Here is a 27,638-nt window from a genome sequence, read left to right on the forward strand (position 1 = left end):
ATTTGTGTAGTTAAATGCGACTTGGCGAGTTTGTGCTTACCTCACAAGGATCACCAACAGCACTAATCCCCAAAACCACACTCAGTCTTCACTGAATTGTCCCTGCAGGTCAGTAGGATCACCAACAGCACTAACCCCCAAAACCACACTCAGTCTTCACTGAATTGTCCCTGCAGGTCAGTAGGATCACCAACAGCACTAACCCCCAAAACCACACTCAGTCTTCACTGAATTGTCCCTGCAGGTCAGTAGGATCACCAACAGCACTAACCCCCAAAACCACACTCAGTCTTCATTGAATTGTCCCTGCAGGTCAGTAGGATCACCAACAGCACTAACCCCCAAAACCACACTCCGTCTTCATTGAATTGTCCCTGCAGGTCAGTAGGACGCGTGGCCACCGCGGACGTCAAATCGGGCTTCACAACGTCACTCCATGAACTTGTAGTGTGGTCCTCAACCATATGCCCGACGTCATATAAACGTAAATAAAATTTGAGTGCGTCGTTAAATAAATAATTGCCATCCTTCCTATGAACTTGTAATAAATCTGAACAAAACCATATTCCGATATCAAAATCGTATCTCTGCACAAGGCAGTCGAAGGAACGTTGTGCAGTCGTGATTGCTTCCATGATCCACTATCAGGTGCTCGTCCTTAGGAGGACCGCCACTCCCTTTAGGAGATCCGTAATAGAATGTTTCATCCATGATGCATCGCCAGTAGGACTGCCACTCTCAAGACTAGCTTAGAAAAACCCAGTTTGCACAGGATATAATTTGCATGCGATGGAATGCACCCACGAATCACTGTTTAAACAGTGATAACAGAAGGTGTTCGCGAAAGGTGAGCATATCTTGCCCCACCGGCCCACGGTAGGTTCGGCGACAAATGCCAAATGTTCAGCGGTTAAAACATTCACACGTAGAAATGTCTCCTAAGATCATCTAATAGGTGTTCTGTGGGATTAAGGTCTGATGACACTACTGGCAATTATACGTCCACGTTGTTTTGATTCAGAAAATCAGTCTATACTCGGACAAGACGCGTACGTGTTTAAATGACAGATGTGGGTGTTGTGCAAGATATGGAGGAAACACTGTCGTACCCGGACGTTGTATGTTCTCAGTCGATCGGTTCATTACAGTTCGGGCAATTATTTGCGACAGATCAGCAATGATGGTGGATGATTGAAACCGGTTTCGGATGGGTGGGGAAGGGGGTTCGGGATTATTAAAAACCGGTTTTGGGTGGGTGGAGTAGGGGGTTCGGGATTTTTGAAACCGGTTTCGGGCAGGTGGGGGTAGGGTGGAGTTTCGGATATACCGATCCTGCGCAACTGATGTACCTCGTGGTCTACCACTACGAAGAGGGTCGTCGTTGCACCCAGTGACGTCTAGTTGATTGATCAGTCTCTGTACGGTCAATCCGGTCACACCAAAATGTCTGGTAACATCACCGATACTGATACCTGGTTGAAACATTCCAACTTCACTCTAACTCGTCGTCATTCGGGGTTAAGAGTACTATGGTCAAAAGGAATGTTATGGACTTTATTTGTTGACTTTAAACAGTGTTGGATGAGTAAGCATTCAAAGAAAGAATGGGACCCATATAGAAGTTTGTTTTGTTTAACGACACCACTGGAGCACATTGATTAATTAATCATCGACTATTGAATGTCAAACATATGGTAAGCCTGACACGTAGTCATCAGAAAAAAATCCGCTACATTTTTCCTAATGAAGCAAGGGATCTTTTATATGCACTTTCCCACAGACAGGAAAGCACATACCAAGGTCTATGTCCAGTTGTGATGCACTGGTTGGAACGAGAAAATACAATCGGTTGAATGGATCCATCGAGGTGATTCGAACCTGCGACGCAAGAACCCCAAGCGAGCAATCAACCGATACGCCCCTGGGCCCATATGCAGGAAAGCATTCCCAGCATGTGGAAATCATTTATTGTTCCTGTCCGTGAACTTATGACGTCACCGATAGCATTCCGACACCACATGCAGTATTTGTTGTAACTGATAGATGTTATAAAGAGAATAGTTAGTTTCTTTTGTTTAGCGACACCCCTAGAGCACATTGATTTATTAATCATCGGCTATTGGTTGTTATACATTTGGTAATTTTTATATATAGTCTTAGAGAGGAAACCCGCTACATTTTTCCATCAGTAGCAAGGAATCTTTTATATGCGCCACCCAACAGACAGAATAGCACGGCGTTTGATATACCAGTCGTGGTGCACTGGCTGGAACGAGAAATTAACCAATGGGCCCACTGACAGCGATCGATCCCAGACCGACCGCGCATCAGACGAGCGCTTTAACACTGGCTACGTCCCATCCCTGTAAAGCGAATACATAAAACATTATGTAAAAACATGCATGTTGTTCTAATAAGTATACTTTCTTTTCGTTGAGTATAAAAAAGGAAAAAGAAGAAGGTAAAAACAGGTAATAAAATAGATAATTGTTCTTATAGGGACATTCCCGAGTTTGCTGCATTGTAAGGTGTTTCTGACTAATAAAATACTTCTACGATTAAACTTACATATCAAATATAGGGGCGAGACGTAGCCCAGTGGTACAGCACTCGCTCGGTGCGCGGTCGGTGTGGGATCGATTCCCGTCAGTAGGCCCATTGGGCTATTTTCTCGTTCGAGCCAGTGCAACACGATTGGTATATCAAAGGCCGTGGTATGTACTACCCTGTCTATGGGATGGTGCATATAAAGGATCCCATGCTGCTAATCAAAAAGAGTAGCCCATGAAGTGGCGACAGCGAGTTTCCTATCTCAATATCTGTGTGGTCCTTAACCATATGTCTGATGCCATATAACCGTAAATACAATGTGTTGAGTGCGTCGTTAAATAAAACATTTCTTTCTTTCTTTATATCAGATACTTTTTCTTATTTGGAATATCAGTGGCTGTATATTCTATGTGTTTCTGGTCGTCTTACTATTTGTAAGAAGCCCAAATTGGATTTTGTCTTCAAATAATTTCGTACGTACGAAAAAAAAACATATTTTAGGAAATATCATGAAATTTAACCTAATACAAATAGTAGAACGATCAGAAACATGTTTAATATACAGCCACTAATGTTTTGTGCAGAAAAATATATTTGATGTTATAAATATCGTTAAAAAGTATCTGTTAGTCGATAACATATTAAAAATTACAGCAAACTCAGGAATATCCCTTTAAACACCATGCAGTCTTACTGAGTGACCTTCATAAGATAGCGAACACCAAGTAGATATACCAACTCAAACGTTCATTTCTGCCGCAGAAAAACAAAAGTAGACGCACCTATGCCAACCGACCTTGGTTTTAATTATATTACCCAAATTAATTGGAATCGTTTGGCATCGAACATCTGCGACAAGTGACCTTTATTTGAAGATATTGTCTAACCTAGATCGTGAGAGAACTAAGAAGAGAAAAACACAATAGTGTCGGTAAAATCACTGGTACCCAGCTCCGTTGCTGGATTATTAAGACGAGTGAAAATAGGTTTATATGTGTTTATGGAAATGTATAGGTGTATGTTAAAAATGGTTTGCTAGTCAAGGCTCTCCATCCCTTACTACTAATGGAGAAAAAAAAATGAAGCGGGTTTCTTCTCTAAGACTAACCAAATGGTTGACATCCAATTGCCGATGGTTGATAAAATAAGGTGCTCTAGTGGTGTCGTTAAAGAAAACAATTTTGTTTTCATCTATGACATTGTCACATTGATCTGGAGCAATTAAAAAACAAAAAAAGACCCAAACTATAGGCTAAACACCACCTCCCAAAAACCACCACCAAATCAAAAATCAGAAAACCAAATAAATATTTAAATATTAAAACTGCCATGGTAAATCAGCCGAGAGCGGGGTGTAGCCCAGTGGTAAAGCGCTCGTCTGATGCGCGGTCGGTCTGGGATTGATCGCTGTCAGTGGGTCCATTCCAGCCAGTGCACCACGACTGGTATATCAAAGACCATGGTATGTGCTATCCTATCTGTGGGATGGTGCATATAAAAGACGCCATGCTACTAATGGAAAAATGTAGCAGGTTTGCTCTCTAAGAAAGATGGTTAATAAATGTGCTCTAGTGGTGTCGTTAAACAGGAGAACCTTTAACTTTTTTTTATAGACAGCACGGTACATACTACGGCATTTTGAAAGAAAGAAATGTTTTATTTAACGACGCACTCAACACATTTTATTTACGGTTATATGGCGTCAGACATATGGTTAGTGTCCACAGATATTGAGAGAGAAACCCGTTGTCGCCACTTCATGGGCTACTCTTTTCGACTGGCAGCAAGGAATCTTTTATATGCACCATCCCATAGACAGGATAGCACATACTACGGCCTTTGATGTACCAGTCGTGGTGCACTGGCTGGAGCGAGAAACAGCCCAATGGGCCCACCGACCGGGATCGATCTCGCACCGATCGTGCATCAAGCGAGCGCTGTACCACTGGGCTACGTCCCACCACCTACTACATAGTTGTGGTCTTGTGGATCAGTTAAGGGGCGGAATCTAGCTTAGTCGGTAGAGCACTCGTCTGGGATACTGACGTCGTAGGATCGAATCCCATCAGTGGACCCATTCTCTGATTGGGTTTTCCCTCGTCCCAACCAGTGCCTCAATTATAGTATATGGAAGGCCGTGGTATGTGTTATCCTGTCTGTGGGGAAAATACATTTAAAAGACCCCTAGCTACTAATTGAAACATGTAGGTTTCCTCTCGAAGACTGTCATAATTACTAAATGTTTGACATCCAATGGCCTATGATTAATAAATGAATATACCCTAGTGGTATCGTTAAACAAAGCAAACTTTAAAAGAAAGGTAGTGTAAAAATAAAAATAAAAAAATAAAAAAATTAATAAAAACGTGGAATTAAGTCAGATTGGTTTTTGCGCTGAATATCCACACACCGGATGCCAATCAAATTGATAGTAAACGTTAGCATTGCTCGCTGTCGCTGAACGCAATTTTGGGCTTTCGAAAGATGAAAAAAATCTGGCTAAAGTGGTGTTTTTGCTGTTCAGGTGCTAATACGTAAGTGGATCCTGATAATGGTGACAGGGCGTGGTACATTTAATTATTGGTTCTAACCGGAAGTTGCGCCCCTGATCAATACTCACACATTTAGCGGCGGAACAACAAAGTAAAAATATGCTATTACCAATTAACAGCTAGTAACTAAATACGCCGATCTTTCAACTGTGATACTCACGCTAATTAGCTAGACATGAATTCATTAAGGTAGATTGAAAAAACTGAGACCGTATTGCATGTTGCTAGGTAACAGTCATATCATATTTTTATGTATATATATAGCTAATCATAACGTATCTTATATGATTTTCTTGTGCCTTAAAGGGACATTCCTGAGTTTGCTCCATTGTAAGATGTTTCCGACTAATAAAATATTTCTACGATTAAACTTACATATTAAATATATTTTCTTGTTTACAATATCAGTGTCTGTATATTCAATGTGTTTCTGGTCGTCTTAATATTTGTAAGAAGCCCAAACTGGATTTTGTTTCAAAACATTTCATACGTACGAAAAAATTTTTTTTTACGAAATAAAATGAAATTTAACCTAGTACAAATATTAGAACGATCAGAAACACGTTTAATATACAGCCACTAATATATTATGCAGAAAAATACATTTGATATGTAATTACAATCGTTAAAAAGTCTGTTAGTCAATAACATCTTTAAAACTGCAGCAAACTCAGGAATGTCCCTTTAATCCGTAAGTCCTTTAACAGACCTAGTACATTGACATTTTTAGTAGATTGACATTTTTAGTGGTTTGGTGTTTGGGTTTGTTTTGTTGGGTGGGGTTTTTTTTTGTTTTTTTTTTTGTTGTTTTTTTGGGGGGTTGGGTTTTTGTTTTGTTTTGTTTTTGTTTTCTTAATTTTGGCTGCTAACTTCAAAAATACAATCGAGTTTGTAATCATTAAATCATTGGATTCAATTCACACACATTTACATGCAATGCATCTGGGTAATGAAATATATTAAACTTTGAAATACAAACCATTATATTAATAAACCTTTTTGAAAATTTTGTCAGTTGGACGTCACAAATAAATGTATACGTACGAAATTATTATAGGTATAATAAATATTGAGATATTACACACATTTGTATGAACAGAAATGTATTGAATATACAGTTATTCATATTCTAAGCAAGTAAGCATTGTAAAATTTTAATAATACAAAAGGTTATTATCTGAAAACAGGTTACAACGGCTACAAGTCAGGACACTCCCTTTAATTTCAACGTGCTTGTACAACTGAAATGGTTTCAGGATTTTGGCGAATTAGTACGATAGGAAAAATGATCTACCTATGGTAGGACCAATAATCTAGGAAGAATAATCCATTAGTGGTAAATAGAAAGTACTATTAGAGTAGTCATTGGATACCATTTATGTTTCAAAACGTATCTAACAAGTAACAGCAAGTTGGATTCGTTTTTAAACGAAGAGTTAAAAAATTAATGGTATTTAGCGGACACTAGTGTAGTATTCTCTTTCTTACCCCGAAAAGCTAGGTTTAAAATAAATTTATACGTCTGTCCAACTAAAACGTATTCATTGGGGTTGCACGTAACTTGTACGTCACAGAGCAATCAATTTCGATTGTGCTTAAACCATTGGAGCAGCCAGTCCTATGTATTTATATCGTTAAACAAACAGTATATATTAACATATAAAACAATACAAAAATTTAAGTTATTTTTGCAATATTATGACAGCAAATTAACTACAAGTTTAAAAGGAAAATAGGTATTGTCGGATTGTTACGTAATAAGGAAGGAAGGAAATGGTTTATTTAACGACGCACTCAACACATTTTATTTACGGTTATATGGCGTCGGACATATGGGTAAGGACCACACAGATATTAAGGGAAAAAATTCGCAGTCGCCACTTCATGGGCTACTCTCTTCGATTAGCAGCAAGGGATCTTTTATATGCACCATCCCATAGACAGGATAGCAAATCTCTTTAAGAATGGCCAATACAGCACACATTGAAGTTTAGAGTAAAAGTCAGTATCTATCTGTGATATTTGTATTTGTATTTTTGCACAGTTCTTTACACTGTTTTTATTTATATCTTGAATTTGTCTGTTGATGATCTATTTTTTGTGCTGGGGTGTCGTTAAACATTCATTCATTCATTCATTCAAATCTAAAAGTAAATTTCACAATGTTGTTATGTTGGATGTTTCATTTAAATAAAACCCTAGGGAGTATGAAGGAATTGAGTTTGTAGGAAATGTTATCCATAGTGTCAATGGAGTTATCCTCCGTTTTCACTTAATAATATTTTTTTCGAAGAAGAAAAAAACCCCGCTGTTATTAATATTACTAGTCTTTACTCCATAAAAACAGAAAAGTATTATTTACTCCTAGCAGTGTCAAATACATTAAATTACACCACAAGATCAAATTGTTTTAGGCTATTGATGGTCAAACATTTGGTCATTGTGACACGTAGTCCGAGGAAACCCACTACATTTTTTTCCATTAACAGCAAGGAATCATTATGCACTTTCCCACATAGAACAGCACATACCACGAATTTAAAATACAAGTCAAGGGCACTGGCTGGGACGGAGGGAAACCAACACCCAGAGAATGTCCAAAGGTATTCAGTCTTCAGGCGAGCGCTCTGCCCACTTACATCCCGCCCCGCGATTATTACCGTTAAAGGCACCGACTCTAATTTCCTAGGAACGTGTATACTTTTTGTTTCACATACAATGTATTTGAGAAAACACCAGAATAACGAGAAACACGAAGAAATTATCATACTTGATAACTGAGCAAGACATTACATGTAACTAGATGTAACCCGTGCTAGCACGGAGACGTTTAGATGATGTGGCATGGCCTTACCTTGTGGTTAATTAGCCGATGCTATATTCACGACAGCCGTGTAGATAGCCAGCCTTAAATAGCCGAGGCTATATTCACGACCACCGTGTAGATAGCCAGACTTAATTAGCCGAGGGTAAATTCACGACCGCCGTGTAGATAGCCAGCCTTAATTAGCCGAGGCTATATTCACGGTCTCCGTGTAGATAGCCAGCCTTAATTAGCCGAGGCTATATTCACGGTCGCCGTGTAGATAGTCAGCCTTAATTAGCCCAGGCTATATTCACGACCGCCGTGTAGATAGCCAGCCTTAATTAGCCGAGGCTATATTCACGGCCGCCGTGTAGATAGTCAGCCTTAATTCGCCCAGGCTATATTCACGACCACCGTGAAGATAGCCAGCCTTAATTAGCCGAGTCTATATTCACGGCCGCCGTGCAATATAGCCACCTCTAAGTTAAATGACAAAGATGGCGACTACCATTACCGTTGAATTCATTGAATTCATCTTTGTACGCAATATTCAGCACGATGTGTACAGTCGACAGCGCAAAAAGATCCTTGCAAAATGCAAAGAAGTGAATCGGCAGTACAAAAACAAAAGCAAGAAGCGATCACAAACTGTTAAAATGGCCTTACGTATTATAGTACAGATAACCAGAGTTTGTGCCTTTAATTTAAACTCAGAAATAAGAGAAGTTAGAATTTCCGTGCGATGTCAAGACTGTCTTAGAATTTTGTATTATTATTTTATTACGCATATAATATAGATACAGCAGCAACCTAAATAATGTAAAATAATGAGTTCATTGTACTGCAGCGAATTGATAGTTATGGCATGTCGTAAATTATTAAACCTAATCTGTTAATATTGTTCTACAGTTATTACTGTAATGGCATAAGCAAGAACACGCAATTATGTCGTTATATTTTCGTCCTGAAGGTACAGTCAACCCTGCTCTAGCGGTCACCTTGGTCAAGCAACCTCCATTTAAAGCAGCCACCTGTAATAAAGTAAAGTTTGTTTTGTTTATCGACACCACCTGCATTAAGAAACCACATTATACTTGCAATTCATGTATTATAACCTACTTACAAACTAACCTGTATAAAATAGCCACCTGTTTTAAGTTCAAACGTTTATTTTGTTTAACGACACCACTAGATCACATTGCTTTGTTAATCATCATCGGCTATTGGATGCCAAACATTTTGTAATTTTGAGAGGAAACCCGCTATATTTTTCCATTAGTACCAAAGGCATTTTTTTATATATGCACCATCCCATAGACAGGATTTCACATACCAGGGCCTTCGGTGTACCAGTCGTGGTGCACTGGCTGGAGCGAAACATAACCTGTATTAATCGTATTAAACTTTGAAGTAATCTAATATTGCACAAACTGTATCACACGTTACGTAGATGATGCTACGTCATTCACGTTTAGGTGCTTGCATAGCATAGCCATGATAGGTTTACTGTATAAATTTAGTTACAGTAAATTAAAAGGAAACAGAATATAACCCGTTTACCTTGTGTCATGCCCAGTAAATAAAGGACCTTGAATAATGAATAAAGTTAAAATTTGTATAATAGAAAACTATTAGGTTTTAAACCCATACCAACTCAATTGTTAAAGTATTTGCAAAGTACAATCTAAATTGGTGTAAAAATTCAGTTCCAACAAGTTTAAAGAAAACATAAAAATAATCTCTGTTTACTTTCATAATACGTCATGCCCCCAAGGCCGTAGCTAGCAGGCCCCCCCCCCCCCCCCCCCCCCGAAACAAATCCTGAAAGCATTATAGAAACTTAAAGAAAATTCTCTTAACTGTTTTAGACTATTAACTACTCAGTTGCCACCCCCCCCCCCCCCCCCCCCCTGGCCCCGTAAATAAAAGATCTGGAATAATGAAAAAAGATAAAATTCTTATAAAAAAATATTAGATTTATAACCCAAAAATCTCGGTTTAAATAAGTTTTAAACAAATCTGTGCAACATGCCATTTACATTACTGCACAAATTCAGTTCCAGCCAATTTAAAGGAAACACAGTAGTAATAATATCTGTTTACCTTTACAATGTGTCATGCCCCGTAAATATAGGACCTGGATATACACAAGATGTGACAATGGTGTATATTTGCGTGAAAAATCGATACATATCTTAAGGTGCTACTGCCATTTGTATGGCAAAGTTACAAAATGAAAAATAGCTCCGATGTCTTTAGGCAAAGTGATCTCTGCCGTCGCCACACGCTGCGTGCTATTCAACCACGTGGTCCGCCGCCTAATTAGTTTCTTAGTATGTATGTGTTGTGTTGTGTTTTGTTTTGTGTGTGCATCATTTAAAGAGTCGGACACAGTGGTTGAAGGACACACGTCTCATTTCTGATTCGAGGCGAGGTGGGAATTGAAAACAATATCGGTGAACAAAAACGCTCGTCAGATTTAAAGAGAAGTCTTTAAGCGAGACGTCACAAAAACACGTTGACAGCAATTAAGAGAAGACGTTTGTACTCCATCCCGGTGTTTGTGACTTAGGCCAGTTGCAATGATCAATCGGTAAGTGCGTGCGTGTGACTGCGTGTGCGTGTGTGCTCTCACGCGCATGCGCTCTTATGTTTGTGTTCGCGGTAATTAGTATTCATTCGTTTATTAGGCGGAACGTTTGTTTGTTTTTGTTTAACACCACCACTAGAGCACATTGATTTATTAATCAATTGGATGTCAAACATTTGGTAATTTTGACATATTCATATGAAGTTTTAGAGAGGAAACCCGCTACATTTTTTTCATTAGTAGCAAGGGATCTTTTATGTGCATCATCCCACAGAGAATAGCATATACCACGGCCTTTGATATACTAGTCGTGGTGCACTGTCTGGAACGAGAAATAGCCCAATGGGCCCAGGGCAGGACGTAGCCCAGTGGTAAAGCGTTCGCTTGATGCGCTGTCGGTTTGAGATCGTCCCCCGTCGGTGGGACCATTGGGTTATTTCTCGTTGCAGACAGTGCACCACGACACGTATATATATAAGGCCGTGGTATGTGCTATCCTGTCTATGGGATGGCGCATATAAATAATCCCTTGCTCCTAATGGAACAATGTAGCGGGTTTCCTCTTTAAGACTATACGTCAGAATTACCAAATGTTTAACATCCAATAGTCGATGATTAATAAATCAGTGTGCTCTAGTGGTGTCGTTAAACAAAACAAACAAACTTCAGTCGTCTATTAGTCCACTTCTGGTTCCTCTCTGCCCTCTGTCTGTCTGTCCGTTCGTCCGTCCGTTTGTGTATAGCTTCATCATGTACTGTTACAGATCAAGTTTCACTTTCATGGCGATTTACCCATTTGTGACAGTTATGGCCCTTGAACTTGAACTTTAAATTTATTGGACCTAATCGTTTCTCGCTAACCCTTCCTAGCGATACACGTTAAACCGAATGACCTAATCGGAGACCAGTCAAAATAGTTTGCAAACGTTCGGCGAAAAACGCCTGGCCGAACGTTGGCCGGAGTTAAGTTCAGCCAGCCCTTTTTCGCTAACGCTTGCTAAACTGGTGGTGATGGTGTTTGTTTGTTTATTTTATTTATTACTCTTCAGATTAAACCGAATAACCGCTTGGGGACCGGTCTAAATATATAGTTCGCAGACGTTTGGCGAAAACCGGCTTGCTGAACGCAAACTGATTAAAATTAGCTCTACTGGGTCTACCACATGTAATAGTGGAGCTAATTTTAATTAGATTGGCTGAACGTAACCCACAATTGGTGATTCTTGTCTGTTTGCGTCAAAAAAGAACTGATGAATTGGTGTGTAACTCTATAATGAATAAAGTTAAAATTCATATAAAAACATTAAGTTTTAAACATATACCAACACATGATAAAAAAGTTTATTTGCAAAATAAAATTACATAGATTAAATATTTATGATACTGGGATCAGTGGCGGATCTACGGGTAAGGGACGCAGGGGCCCGAGTCCCCAACCCCCACCCCGCCGTAATTAATTTTGCGACAGTTGTAAACAAAATTAATTCCCCCCCCCCCCCCCCCCCCCCACAAAAAAAACAAAAACAATAAATAAATACAATAAATAAATACAATAAAAATACAATAAAAAACAATACAATAAAAAAATAAAAAAAAAAATATATATATATATATTAAAATAAAATAAAATAAAATAAGTTTTTTTTTTGGTCTGGATTCGCCACTGGGGATAAAGCCAACTGGTGGAACCACCAAGGTAAAGCAACTCTGCACGTTCAGTGCTGCCGTTAGCCTCAGGGAACTGCGTTATCGATTACCAGTAAGAACACCAGTCGACGTTCAGCCAGCCATTTTTTTTCACCAAACGTTTCTTCATATTCTTGTACTTACCTTTGTTTGACACCCAAGTAGCCGATGAGTATTTTTGCTGTGGGGTGTCGTTAAACATTCATCCCTTCATTCATTCATTCATTTTAAACATTTCCGAACTATTTTGACAGGTTCCAGATGTGGTAATTTTGAACTTCCTCTTAGTGAAACTGTATACCTTGACTTTATCCAGCATTTTGCTTTCACCTTGTATTTAAAAATGAGATTTAAAGGTGCTGTGTCAAAGTTGCATTAATGGCGGTTTCCGCCAAAAATATATTTTTTAATTTTTGCTTTGAAACTGTTTATATATTCAGCTATATGCTCATTAAAACATATCACAACTAAATAATTCCATTTACTAGTAGATTTAAAAAAAAAGAAAAAAAAAAAGTATTATTATTTTTATTATTTAATTTTTTTTTTTTTTTAAATGGGGGGGGGGGGGTGTGATCTTGAGTGTCACACGCATTAACTAGTGACGTCACTGTTTTATGGGTACACATTCATCAAACTAAGTTTACCCATAATTATTCTTATAATAAAAGAAACAAAGATGGCGACCATGCTATATTTAGCCACAAATTATTCGGTGAAACACCTGTTGTCATTCGGTGCTAAATTATTAAATATTATTCTAGAGTTCATTATGGAAAAATTATGCGTTGGGTCGATTAATTTGTAGTTATTTATTACAAATGTCAAAATAACAAAATATTGTAGTTCAAACTTTGACATAGCACCTTTAATCTATACAATTTGATGGTAATTTGTTAAGAATTTTCTTTTTTAATTTACATAGAATTTTGTTTAATGTTATGACAGCTGGTATGGGTAATTTACTAATATGTGAGATTCAGCTTAATTTAGTACATGCCATTTCAAATATTCCCTTTTGACACAAAACGACTATAGCTGTTAGTGGTTAGTGAGAGAAGTACGTTTAATGGCCCACTGAGTTGCTAAAACAAAACACACAAAAAACCCCACTGAATGGGAGCCGGTACATGGGTGCGAACTTCGTACCTACCAACCTTAAATCCGATTGCTTAACCATTACACCACCGAAGCCGTGTAATTGCCATGTATGGCCTTTATCTTTAAATAAAATGATTCGTTTTATTAGCGAGGTAAATAGTGTGAAATCCTCTTCAATTTGTCCACAGTGTCAGCTTTAATTTGTCGACGAGAAACCTTGTTCCCAGTGCTACAAAGCTCGTCAATCTTATTATGTAGACGAAGCCAGGCGACTGATTGCCGCTCTTCGCAGATAGACGGTCATATCCAAATGGTTCTTACGTGTTGGACGAAAACAAACTACGTACGAATACCAGCACCCTTAGCTAAACTAAGCTTCCCTTTCCCTATTTTGCTCTTTTCTTAAACACGAGAAGAAGCAACGATTCGGACGCTGATAACACAACATGTAATCCGTCACAGCTGATAGGAAAAAGAGTAATTTGAATAGGATCTTGTGAATTTAACCGACTCAAATCGTTCTCGATCGATTGTTGATAGTAGCATGAATATAGATTGAGGCTTCGGTCGGCCAGCCACCGCGCGCTCGACCGATGACGGCGGATAACGGAACAACGTGGTGGGCAGCAGCAGCAGCGTGTCGTCTCCCTGTCTGCCACAGATGAGCGTTCACTTCTTGAAGCACTTGGAGGGAGGTTCGGATCTCCTGGCCGCCTACCACGCAAAGAGACTCGCGGCTCAAAGGAAGATGTTACTGAGGTACTCATCGCTCATCGTTCTTCCTTCCAGCCTCAAGCAGATACCTTTCACCGTGCCAAACCATGCCACCCCGTCCGGGATGAGGCGAGGCGGGGACGGGGTAGGGCGGCACCAAGACGAGGCGGTGTTCGGGGGAGGATCGGAGCCCACTTCGCCCACAGGGAAACGCCCGTCCGTAGAAATACCAGGTAGGTGAATTTTAATTTATTTTATTTTATTTATTTATTTAATTTTTGGAGGGTGGGGGGATTTGTTCAGTGTTTTTATATGCTTACCTTTGTTTTGATAACCCAATAGCCGATGTTTTTCATGCATTCATCGATTCACTTATTAGTTTGTTCACACATTCATTGGGCTATTTCTCGTTCCAGCCAGTGCACCGCGACTAGTACATCAAAGGCCGTGGTATGTGCTATCCTGTCTGTGGGATGGTACATATAAAAGATCCCTTGCCACTAATGGAAAAATGTAGCGGGTTTCCTCTCTAAGACTACAATTTATATAAAAAAATACCAAATTACAAAAAATTTAATATCCAATAGCCGATGATTAATAAATCAGTGTGCTCTAATGGTGTCGTTAAACAAAACAAACTTTAACACTTTTCATTCACTGTCGGGTTTGTAGAGTTCGTTAAGGTAGTCCTAACCTGTAGATCTACTGTAGATGTGTGGTCTACCCATAACCTGTTTATATATGAGTATAGGGCTAGAGCATACTATATACTAAATGCCGAAAACACTCAACTTCAAGGACAAGTACTTTGTCTAAAATGAGGAGTTTCTAAAATCTGAATCGGCAAACCTTTAATTAGTTTGCGCATCCTCTAGTCCTTCTGTTTATTATGTCAGAACAGTCTTAAGGCGTACTGTTGAGACCTCGACAATGACGAACTGTGGCATAAGATGTAGAAAATTGGCGCATTTTAGACGGTACTTGGTGACCGTTTGGTTGTGGAAGGTGTTATTTTTAACTAAACAAGGTCTAGCCCTAAGTCGACAGATAAAGAGGGTAGACCTAGACATAGGGAAGTGATTTTGTGTCAGCTTTTTATTTGATATTAGTTGTTTTTATGTGTGTAATATGGGGGGGGGGGGGGGGGGGGGGGGGGGGGGGGGGGGGGCAAGATGCCCCCTTATCCCTCGTCGAGTACGATTTTGGTTGGAGCTGAAATCTGAATTATATTTCTGTATGTGTCTTGTTTAACGGCACCACTAGAGCACATTGATTAACTAATCGGCTGATGGATGTCAGACATGCAGTAATACGCAGTCACACGTAGTCTTCAGAGGAAGCAAGGGATCTTTTATATGCACTTTCTCAGACAGGACATCACAGCACATACCATGATCTTTGTTATACCAGTCGTAGGCCACTGGTTGGGACGGGGAAAACTAAATCAGAAAACGGATCCACCGAGGGGATTCGACCCTTCGACCGAATATCTTCAGGTGAGCGCTCTATCGAAGAGTTATATCCCACTCCATATATTATATTAACTATTTAGAATAGTGTGTAATTAATGTTAATAGGCAGTATATTGGTAGAGGCAGTATATTGGTAGAGTGTGTGTGTGTGTGTGTGTGTGTGTGTGTGTGTGTGTGTGTGTGTGTGTGTGTGTGTGTGATCTTTTAAAATTGCTATCACTTGTGTCGCGTACTATATTTTACTGATTTAATCTGCTTAAGATCATTAAATGTTTAGTTTGTACTATAAAAACAAATTTCACTCAAGTTCCAGTTAAGTGTTGAATAAATTTTAATAGTTGAATCAACTGTGCGCTTTTGTTTGGTGGATAAGTTTTCTTGATATTGGAGAGGGGGTAATTACGATAAATAAAAAACCCGGAAAAAACGGAGAAAAAAACCGAAAAAAAAAACCGCGGACAATATTGATTTGAGTTGGGGATTTTTGTTCTAGTCGTTTACCACAAGCACCTGGAAGTAGCCAACACACCCCTTTAAATGTGAGTTCGCTGTGGACCCGAACCCACCTTCAATTAGGTTAAAAATCGATATTTGCCAGTCGAAGTGGTCTGTGTTGGCTGTTATCTTGTTTAACGTCCTGTTTTTGACTTCCACTGACTGTTATTGCGCTGTCTGGGTGGAAAGGAAGTCTCGAACTCAAGTATTATGTAGTCTAACTATCTCAAATTGTCGTGTAATATGGGCATAACTTCCGGAACCTATCGATATATCGATTCTAACTGCGATTAATGTTTCACAATCAAAGGCGTTTTGGTAGTGTGCAGGTGAAATATCGGATAAAGTACTGGAGACCAGTCTACAACAAGGATATTAAAAAATAGTTTCGATATCGTGCTTGAAGTGTGCCGCCAGAAGTAAAGAACTTACGAATTTTTTTTAGTGAGTTCATATACTACACTTCAAAATTAACGGCATCAGTAGGGTAGTGACCGACCTCGGTGGCGTCGTGGTAGGCCATCGGTCTACAGGCTGGTAGGTACTGGGTTCGGATCCCAGTCGAGGCATGGGATTTTTAATCCAGATACTGACTCCAAACCCTGAGTGAGTGTTCCGCAAGGCTCAATGGGTAGGTGTAAACCACTTGCACCGACCAGTGATCCATAACTGGTTCAACAAAGGCCATGGTTTGTGCTATTCTGCCTGTGGGAAGCGCAAATAAAAGATCCCTTGCTGCTAATCGGAAGAGTAGCCCATGTAGTGGCGACAGCCGGTTTCCTCTCAAAATCTGTGTGGTCCTTAACCATATGTCTGACGCCATATAACCGTAAATAAAATGTGTTGAGTGCGTCGTTAACTAAAACATTTCTTTCTTTCTTTCAGTAGGGTAGTGGGTTGGAGGCTCTACACTGAAGTTGTATAAAGACGGCTAAACTATTTTTTAACTTCTGCTTATAAATATAAACATTATGGGCCGAATTGACGAAGCTTGTTTTTCATAAACGCCGGTTTTTAAGCATTGTAAATGTATGTAGTTACAACTGCCACCCTAGGGCTGGAGCAAATCCTCAAATTCCATATAGATATTCGGGCAAAATGTGCTAACCTGAGGCCTTTTTACCATGAATTCTCATCATTCTACCCGCAACATTAGTTGTAATCGATGTAAAAATGCATAGTGATTCTTTTGCAACCCTATATAGCGTTTTGGTAGATTCAGGCGTTTTTGTTTAATTCGGGCAAAAACCAGCCTTCCCCTTACTAAAATGGAAGCCCGTACGCCTATGGCCATATCATGTGATTTGTTTACGTATTCTGATTGCTTGTTTTGTTTCGGAGACCCCCCCCCCCCCCCTCCCCTCTCTCTCTCTCTCTCTCTCTCTCTCTCTCTCTCTCTCTCTCTCTCTCTCTCTCTCTCTCTCTCTCTCTCTCTCTCTCTGTATCCAAAAAACAAAACCCCCAGAACACTGGCGTTTCTTCAGAGACGGTCTCGGAAACAAAAGTCCACGAGATTTTTGTTGTTAACATCACGGAAAAAAGTATCGGAAATAAGGTCTCCAAAACCGTCTCGGAGACTTCGTAGATGTATCTGGCCTTGGGGTGGGTTTTTTTTATGTATATAAGATATCTTGATGTTATATTTGTCGCTACGGATACCACGCATATCATCGAATTTATCATATATCGTGGTCATCGTGTGTACATTTATGTGTAAATTCACGTCGTTTATATGGCTCACCTTTGAATATTTATTTAGTTCGTGTCGGTGAATTACTGATGGCCACGAAAGCAATTAATGTCTGTCCAGCCTACTATACATATCGATGGTGTTCTTTGTGTTTTCGTACCAGTATTCGCATGCTACAAGTAGTTAAACGAGATTTAGACTGCAACCGATAATTCAAGTTTTTGTTTAACGACACCACTAGAGTGCATTAATTAATCAATCTATAATTATCATCAGCTATTGGATGTCAGTCATTTGATCATTTTGACAAGTAGTCTTCGGATGAAACTCAGTACGTTTGTTTCATTAGCGACAAGGGATCTTTTGTATGTATTTCCCCACAGCACATATCACTGTCTTTGATATACCAGTCGTGTGGCACTGGTTGAGATGGAAATAAAATGAACAAGTCCGCCGAGGGGGTTCGATCTTACGACTCCAGCACCCCAGGCGAGCGCTCCATGTATATATAGATGTTATTGCATGTGAACGGATGTCATAACTGGAACCTAGCGTCAGTGTCTTCTAGGCCATTGGCCTGCGTGTGCTGTAACCTCACCGTGGTGCAGGGGTGTAACATTCTCTTTGAGAATGGCCAATACAGCACAAAATTGAAGTTTTGAGTAATATTCAGTATCCGTAAAATTCTGTGATATTTGTGTTTTTGCACAGTTCTTTACACTGTTTTTGAATTTTTATATTGATGTTGATCATCACTTTATTTATTTGCATTACCATAGTTTGACACCCAATAGCCGATGTATTTTTCGTGCTGGGGTGTCGTTAAACATTCATTCATTCATTCATTCATTCTAGGCCATTGGATGCGCTTTCTCGCTCCAGCCAGTGCACCACGACTGGTATATCAAAGGCCGTGGTATATGATATCCTGTCTGTGGGATGGTGCATATAAAAGATCCCTTGCTGCTAATAAAAAAGAGTAGCCCACGAAGTGGCGACAGCGGGTTTCCTCTCTCAATCTGTGTGGTCCTTAATATGTCCGACGCCATGTAACCGTAAATAAAATGTGTTGAGCGCGTCGTTAAATAAAATATTTTCTTCCTTCCTTCTTAAATTTGACGTCGCAGACCTATAGTTTGGTCATTTTTTAGTTCATATTAAACTGATATGTCGGTAACCAGTCAAAAGATACAAGGAAAAACCAAACGACGGTTGACTGTGATTGGGAATGTAGTGTCTTTTTTTGTCTTTTTCTTATAGCGTTTGTAAGTAAGTTTAGCGTAATTGTTAAATTCGAAACTGATCAACTAAATGTGTATCGTCATATTTAGGAAAATGCATTTTAAACACAATATTTGACAATCGTCTGCTTGTCGAAATCGACAATTTTAAAAACCAAATTCACTCTAGCTTTATTCTCGTACACAAACACGTTTTTATGGGTCAAGGACGCAAGCTAAACATGGATCATACATGTAGATCCAAGTAGCATGAAGAAAACATTACAATACATATGCATATTTTTATCATTAAGTGAGCATACGGTGACACTCCATAAATTTTGTTTGGTATGTACAAAAAAGAAATGTTTTATTTAACGACGCACTCAACACATTTTATTTACGGTTATATGGCGTCAGACATATGGCCAAGGACCACACAGATTTTTGAGAGGAAACCCGCTGTCGCCACTTCATGGGCTACTCTTTCCGATTAGCAGCAATGGATCTTTTATTTGCGCTTCCCACAGGCAGGATAGCACAAACCATGGCCTTTGTTGAACCAGTTATGGATCACTGGTCGGTGCAAGTGGTTTACACCTACCCATGTAGCCTTGCGGAACACTCACTCAGGGTTTGGAGTCGGTATCTGGTTTAAAAATCCCATGTCTCGACTGGGATCCGAACCCAGTACCTACCAGCCTGTAGACCGATGACCTACCACGACGCCACCGAGGCCGGTGGTATGTACAACGGCGGATACAAAGGAGGTAACCAGGGCGATTTGCCCCACTCATAAAAAAAACCTCCAAAAAAAACATTTTTACAATTTTTACTGAAGTTCCCATATTCAGGGAGTTAGACCATGTGTCCATTTATCCTTTGTCCCCTTTCCTAAAATATCCCAGGGTTCGCCCATGGTATTGGGTGTAAAGTGCACCCAACACTCCCCAGCTACCTTGCGACCATTTGAGAAATTCTATCAACTTTGACATTTACATTGACTAATATAACTAATGTGTTTACTATTCAGCTGTTAAGTTTAATCATCATCTTGTTCCCACTTTTTCTGTGCACGTTTCACATCGATCTCATTATTTTGACGCCAGGTGCGCGTGACGTAAGTGCTTATGTGCTTGTCATTTTAAATGTGACGTGTTTAGCGATGGTAGAAGTATTATAGTTGTGATTAAGTGAACACCAGCGGGGCGGGGACGGTGAGTGAAATGTTTGGAACCACCCTGAGAATATATTAAACAGTCATCCTATACACTTTTATTTTTTCGTGCTGGGGTGTTGTTAAACATCTATTCTATTCTATTCTATTCTATATTCAATTCTATTCTATATTCTATTCTATTCTATTCTATTCTATTCTATAGTCTAGTCTAGTCTAGTCTAGTCTAGTCTAGTCTAGTCTAGTCTAGTCTATTATAATACACATTTTGGTATTAAAACCATTAACTTGTGTAGTTGTTTTATACAACATGTATAATAATAATAATGAGAGTACATTGATTAAATAATCGTCGGCTATTGGATGTCAAACATTTAGTCATTTCTGACTTGTAGTCATCAAAGGAAACCCGCTACATTTTTCCTCATGCAGCAAGGGGTCTTCTACATTAACCTTTTCCACAGACAGGAAAGCACATACCACGGCCTTTGACCAGTTGTGGTGCACTGGTCGGAACAAGAAAACCCACAATCAGTTGAATGGATCCATAGAGGTGGTCCGATCCTGCGACGCAAACACCTCAAGCGAGCACTCGCTCGACTGACCTAAATCCTGCCCTAATAATGAGATATGCCACAGCCCATTCACCCCTTTCCCGAGTTCTGCCTATTGTCTTCACCCTCATCTTGACCAAGAGTCTGTTGATTGTGTCTGTAATTTGTGATACTAGAAGTCATTGCTATAAAATGTTCACACAATAAAAGACGCATTCTTTTGGATTCATTACAAAACGTTCAACCAAGTTTCAAGTTGTGGAGATTCCTTTCTTTAGTAGCATTAGTCCTTTCACTTCTACGTACTCTACAAGAACCTCTAGTTCTCATGCTGTGCTACAGCTCCACAGTCCAGTCGTGGGGACCATATTTTACCCAGTGTCAATCAAAGTTTATCTTCCTGTTCTGTAGAATCGGAATTATTTGCTTAGGTCGTATGATCGAATCCCCTTGGGGAATCCCCATTGTTTGTTTGTTTTTTTGTTGTTGTTGTTGTTGTTGTTTGTTTTGTTTTCCCCCTTCCAACTAGTGCTATACGAGCTGTATATCAAAAGTCGTTATATGTGCAGCTAATTTTAGAGGAAACCCTTTACATTTTCTCATTAGCAACGAAGAATCTTTTATATGCAGTTTCCCATAGACAATACAGCACTAGTCGTGAGGTACTGGTTGGGACAGTAAACATCACGTCGTTATATGTGCAGCTCATTGATTTATTGATGACTGGCTTTTTGGATGTGAAATATTTGATAACTGACACTGGCTTTTTGGATGTGAAATATTTGATAACTCACACTGGATTTTTGGATGTGAAATATTTGATAACTGACATTGGCTTTTTGGATGTGAAATATTTGATAACTGACATTGGCTTTTTAGATGTGAAATATTTGATAACTGACACTGGCTTTTTGGATGTGAAATATTTGATAACTGACATACAATTTTAGATGAAATCCTTCACATTTTCCCATTAGCAACGAAGGTTATTTTATATGCAGTTTCCCAAAGCCAGGACAGCACATGTCACGGCATTTGATACGCCAGCCATGGGACACTGATTGGGAATAGGAATAATACAGTCGGAGAATGGGTCGTCCAAAGCAGGTTCGATTCTACGACCAGTCTTCAGTCGAGCACTCTACCCACTGAGCCACATCTCGCCCTGGGGAAAACGTATTGATTAATGTCGCTCAATGTCGGGGTTCGATTATGTCATCATATCGTACTATAAATACTCCGTGCTCTTCTTTTATTTGGAAGAAACTAATAAAGCATTAGATTATATAATGAAGTGCTTCCGTTCAATTATTCGCCAATCTTCCAAACATTCGGATAAAGGAGCAAATATAATTTATATATGAATTTGTCTGTACGTAATTATGTCAGAGATTTTGTATATTATATGCGCATTTTGTTATCTCGTTATTTTTGTGGACGAAGATGGGAGGGCATTTAGAGGTCAGGGCCTTTGGGCTATTTCTCGTTCCAGCCAGTACTACACAAGTGGTGTAACAAAAGCCGTGGTATGTACTATCCTGTCTGTGGGACAGTGCATATAAAAGATCCCTTGCTGCTAATCAAAAAGAGTATCCCATGAAGTGGCGACAGCAGGTTTCCTCTCTCAATATTTATGTGGTCCTTAACCATATGTCTGACGCCATATAACCGTAAATAAAATATGTTGAGTGCGTCGTTAAATAAAACATTTCCTTCCTTCCTTCCTTGTAATGGCACAAAACTGTAGACAATAGAGTTAAGGTTGAAATGAGAGAAAGATATTTAATTCTGAGAATGTAGAATGTAATAAGGATGAGTTGCTTTAAGAAAGTTACAGTGAATTTAAAAGAAATTCCGGATAGTTGGCATCAATTCTGGAGTACGGGATGAAAATTCCGGATTTTCCGGAAAATTTCGGAAAGTTGATCACCCTGAATTGTTAAAAAAGAACCATGCTGCTAATAGAAAAAGGTTGTATTACCAAAGGTTAGACATCCAATAGCCAATGGTTGATAAACAGTGTGCTCTAGTGGTGTTGTTAAACGAAACAAACTGTAACTTTAACTTTATACTCTTAGTTTATTTATAAAATATACTTACCTATGTTTGTATTGTATGTATTTCAGTTCTTTACACTTTGTTGTTACTTTATTATATAAGGTTTATTTCAAATTAAATAAGCATATTCATATACTTTCTTTCTTTGACTTTATTAACGTGCCTATATCCAAAAAAAGGTTCAGGAACTCCTATAGTTACCTTTGGTTGCCACCACATACTCGATATATATCGTTGTGCTGAAGTGTCGTAAAACATTTCGATCATTTGTGTGTTCGTGCTTTCTGGTTATTTTGGGCAATGCACGGCGCTGATTCCATTGGTCTGATTTCCCCACCACCAATCATTGTTACTTTAACATTTCTATTACTTATTCATAGCTATAAATATATTACTCAACGTCCATGTTTATAAACATTGAAAGAATACCGCAGCTGTATTATAATTAAGACCGACGTCTCTCTTTCTTTAAGTGCCATTTCACAACACGCCGACTGCGAAGGGGTTAATCTGGATCAATGCCAGCCGACTTTGGATGTTTGCGGAATGAATGGCCCGACCACAAATAGTGCTTTGTTGGTTATCTATATGTAAAACTGCCCATTGTCATGCGCATCTGACCAGGCGGCTTACTTCCGGCTTATTGCGATAAGTCCCCTCTGGCTACGTCATTGATTTGAGTCTAATTGTCGCATATTACCTTACCTTGTTAGTCAATCTCCAACAAGACGCACGCACCCCAAGCTATAGGGCATCTGCCGTGCGCGGGTCTTGTTAGAAAAACAGAAACATGTGAATGAATAAAACTGGACGAGGTTTAGCAGACATGATTTCCCTCTCCGTAGGTCTCACTATACAGATGTCATCTGCCAATGAAATCCATGTTAAATTGTTCAACTTCAAATGAAGATTGCCAATAGAACGGGTTCTCGTTGGCACTAACAACATACACCATTGCTAACATACATTATATACTGACACATAATGAAAACGCAAAAACAACTTTTCATTGCAAATAACGATAAACTATTAATGAATTGATGGATAATGTAATATGACATTAATGACTGGTATTCATGAGATACATCCACATGGAAACATGGCCAGTTATCAGTAATTGAGTTGCATTCGTAATCGAAAAGTTCAACCCCCCCCCATATCAAGGTCAGTATCTGGTGTGTCCACCATTGGCCCGTGAGCATGCGTGAAGCCGACGGGGAAAGGATTGGCACAAACATCTCAGCGGCGGGCCAGTTCATAACGGTGATACCAGCTTGTTGCAGGAATGCCTGGGTAATTCTTGCAGTATGTGGACGGGCATTGTCTTGTTGAAACAGAAAGGGACCTCCTGGTCTTCGGTGACGGCGCAAAAGTGGCTGGAAAACTGGTCTTAGAATAACGTCAACATAACGCTGGGCTGTAGAGGCATCATGGACAATGATGAGATCACTCTTGAAATCACAGTTGATTGCCCACCATACCATCAGACAACCGCCGCCAAACCGATCACGTTCCCTCACACATCCGTCAGCGTACCGTTCATGGAGTCTCCTGTACACACGTGCTCTTCCATCGGCAAAGGAGACAGAGAAACGGGACTCATCTGAGAAAACAATGCTCCGGTAAAAGGCTGGAGGATGATTACCATTCTGGAGAGCAAACTGTAGTCTTGCAGCACGATGTCGCGGTGTCATGATGTTACCGTTGTACGGACGTCTGCATCTGAGTCCAGTCATTCTGAGTCGACGGATGACCGTCATCGGATGGATATGCCTTCCATGACGCCCTATCGTGTTGCTTGCTGTCATCGTCGCAGTTCTGAACCGGTCACAGAGGTGGTGTCATCGAATCTGCCGATCTTGGCGTGGGGTCGTAACGGGACATTGACCAGGTCGAGGTCGATCACGGACACTCCCGGTCTGTTGATGACGTTCAACAAGTCGTCCAATAGTTGGATGGACTCTGAAGGTCCTAGCAACTTGGCTTTGCGAAGTTCCCCCTTGAATCATGCTCAACGCTCGCTCCCTTTGTTCTTCTCTGAGTCGTGGCATTCTTAATGTGACGAGGAATATGACACCGTTACGTGACTTTTATGTGTCCACATACTGGCATTTCACGTGCATTGCATGCTGCATGACTGAGCATGTAGTGAACGTATTTCACACCATTTTGTGTGTTTCTGCTATTGTATGTGTAACGAGAACAAAACCAGGATTAAAACCCAGACAAAAGTACCAATCAATGGCTTCCTCTCATAAATTGTTATTTCAAGTCCAATAAATATATTTTTCATTAATCACAACAAAATCTGTTTTGCGTTTTCATTGTGTGTCAGTATATAAGGATTTATTTTCACTCCAAAATTGAGAACATTTCCGTCTGTTTTTTTGCTATGTGACCGCATCTGGCTGTAGTACCGGTTCGAACAGGTGGTTCATTAACCAATTCACTCCGGGTGGCCACAGACCACAATTAATTACGCTATATGTTTCTATGTAGCGTTAGTGGCTATAACATTGCTATAAATATCAGCAGGCCCATGGATTTTTGTATGCACGTTCTTTCTCCCAGCATATTGGTTTAAACAAACTCACCCACTAAACCTGGCCGGAGTACACCCATTTTACACAAAAAAAACACTACTTTTGCATGGGCCGGAATTACCACAAACAAGTCTTCAATGTCAACAAGTTACACTGTTACATGTTTACAAACTACATGCTCTCCCGTGTCCATTTCAGTCAAATAGTTGCCACTTCAAAGCTGTCTGCCATGAAATAATCACAAACAGCCAGCAGACTACTTGCGCGGACAAATTTCCGGCTGTCTCTTCCACTATACATCCATGACCCAAAAAGTCAATGCACAATGTTTCAAAATAACATGGGTAAAATCCAGCCAGAAGGATTACCATTAAACTTAGAGATTGGTTTAATTCTTTCCCAATTCCTTGAAGTGAATATGTGAACCACAACATATGTCACAATTAGGAACTATAGTGGATCTTGATGAATGAACTTTCACCCGGAAGTGAACTGTGTAGTGAGACCATAGCACAGATTCTGGGCCCGTGTTTACCGTGAACGTGGAAGTGTTTTTACATGTCTCTATACCACTGGGGTTTCAGGCGTGTCCATCACGGGTCCGGTCTCTGGATAGCCAGGGATTCGACCCGGGACAGAAGCCGTATTTACCCAAATTTAGTATGTGGACTCGCACCTTTAATGGTCAAACGCCATGCATCATGGCTCAAGACGTTATTGAACAATTGAGTCTAGATTCAATGTTAAAAACACCTCGCATAAAAATAAATCGTATATCAAGGACACAACGTAGTTTCTGTGTTGTACTTTCCATAACAACCGTCTGTAAAGGATTGGGGGGGGGGGGGTGTCTTGTATTATAATATGTCTCAACATTGTACTTTGCATTACAACGAACTGTCCAAAAAGAATGTCTTGTATAATTAAATTTGTGAAGAAATTGTAGTGTGTGTCACAAAATGATCTGTGATAATTACGCATAATAACATATTTCTCTATAATTGTACTGTGCATCACAACCAACTGTTTTAAAGGATGTCCTACGTAATAACATATTTCTCTATAATTGTACTGTGCATCACAACCAACTGTCTATAAAGGATGTCCTGTGTAATAACATATTTCTCTATAATTGTACTGTGCATCACAACCAACTGTCTATAAAGGATGTCCTGTGTAATAACATATTTATCTATAATTGTACTGTGCAGCACAACCAACTGTTTTAAAGGATGTCCTACGTAATAACATATTTATCTATAATTGTACTGTGCATCACAACCAACTGTTTTAAAGGATGTCCTGTGTATAACATATTTATCTATAATTGTACTGTGCAACACAACCAACTGTTTTAAAGGATGTCCTACGTAATAACATATTTATCTATAATTGTACTGTGCATCACAACCAACTGTTTTAAAGGATGTCCTGTGTATAACATATTTATCTATAATTGTACTGTGCATCACAACCAACTGTCTGTAAAGGATGTCCTGTGTAATAACATATTTCTCTATAATTGTACTCTGCATCACAACCAACTGTTTTAAAGGATGTCCTGTGTAATAACATATTTCTCTATAATTGTACTCTGCATCACAACCAACTGTTTTAAAGGATGTCCTGTGTATTACATATTTATCTATAATTGTACTGTGCATCACAACCAACTGTCTATAAAGGATGTCCTGTGTACTAACATATTTACTGTCTCACAACCAATAAAATCCCGTGTAATCACAATACTTCTGTCTATGTCCTGTGTAATAACATATTTATCTATAATTGTAAAGGATGTCCTGTGTAATAACATATTTATCTATAATTGTACTGTGCATCACAACCAACTGTCTGTAAAGGATGTCCTGTGTAATAACATATTTCTCTATAATTGTACTGTGCATCACAACCAACTGTCTGTAAAGGATGTCCTACGTAATAACATATTTATCTATAATTGTACTGTGCATCACAACCAACTGTCTGTAAAGGATGTCCTGTGTAATAACATATTTCTCTATAATTGTACTCTGCATCACAACCAACTGTTTTAAAGGATGTCCTGTGTATAACATATTTATCTATAATTGTACTGTGCATCACAACCAACTGTCTATAAAGGATGTCCTGTGTACTAACATATTTATCTATAATTGTACTGTGCTTCACAACCAACTGCCTATAAAGGATGTCCTACGTAATAACATATTTCTCTATAATTGTACTCTGCATCACAACCAACTGTTTTAAAGGATGTCCTGTGTAATAACATATTTATCTATAATTGTACTCTGCATCACAACCAACTGTTTTAAAGGATGTCCTGTGTAATAACATATTTATCTATAATTGTACTCTGCATCACAACCAACTATCTATAAAGGATGTCCTGTGTACTAACATATTTATCTATAATTGTACTGTGCT

At 39.3% G+C, this 27,638-nt stretch overlaps 1 protein-coding gene across 1 annotated transcript in view; it reads left to right on the plus strand.

The window, feature by feature from the left end:
* The window catches only part of LOC121379187 (synaptotagmin-15-like), a 161,242-nt gene that overhangs the window by 96,168 nt on the left and 37,436 nt on the right, over window positions 1-27,638 (plus strand). The window contains exon 3 of the mRNA XM_041507685.1: window positions 14,075-14,232. Coding sequence (XP_041363619.1) covers window positions 14,075-14,232 — 158 coding nt within the window. The remainder of the gene's footprint in view (window positions 1-14,074; window positions 14,233-27,638) is intronic.

This window comes from Gigantopelta aegis, chromosome 8, assembly GCF_016097555.1.
Source record: "Gigantopelta aegis isolate Gae_Host chromosome 8, Gae_host_genome, whole genome shotgun sequence".
Lineage (NCBI taxonomy): Eukaryota > Metazoa > Mollusca > Gastropoda > Neomphalida > Peltospiridae > Gigantopelta > Gigantopelta aegis.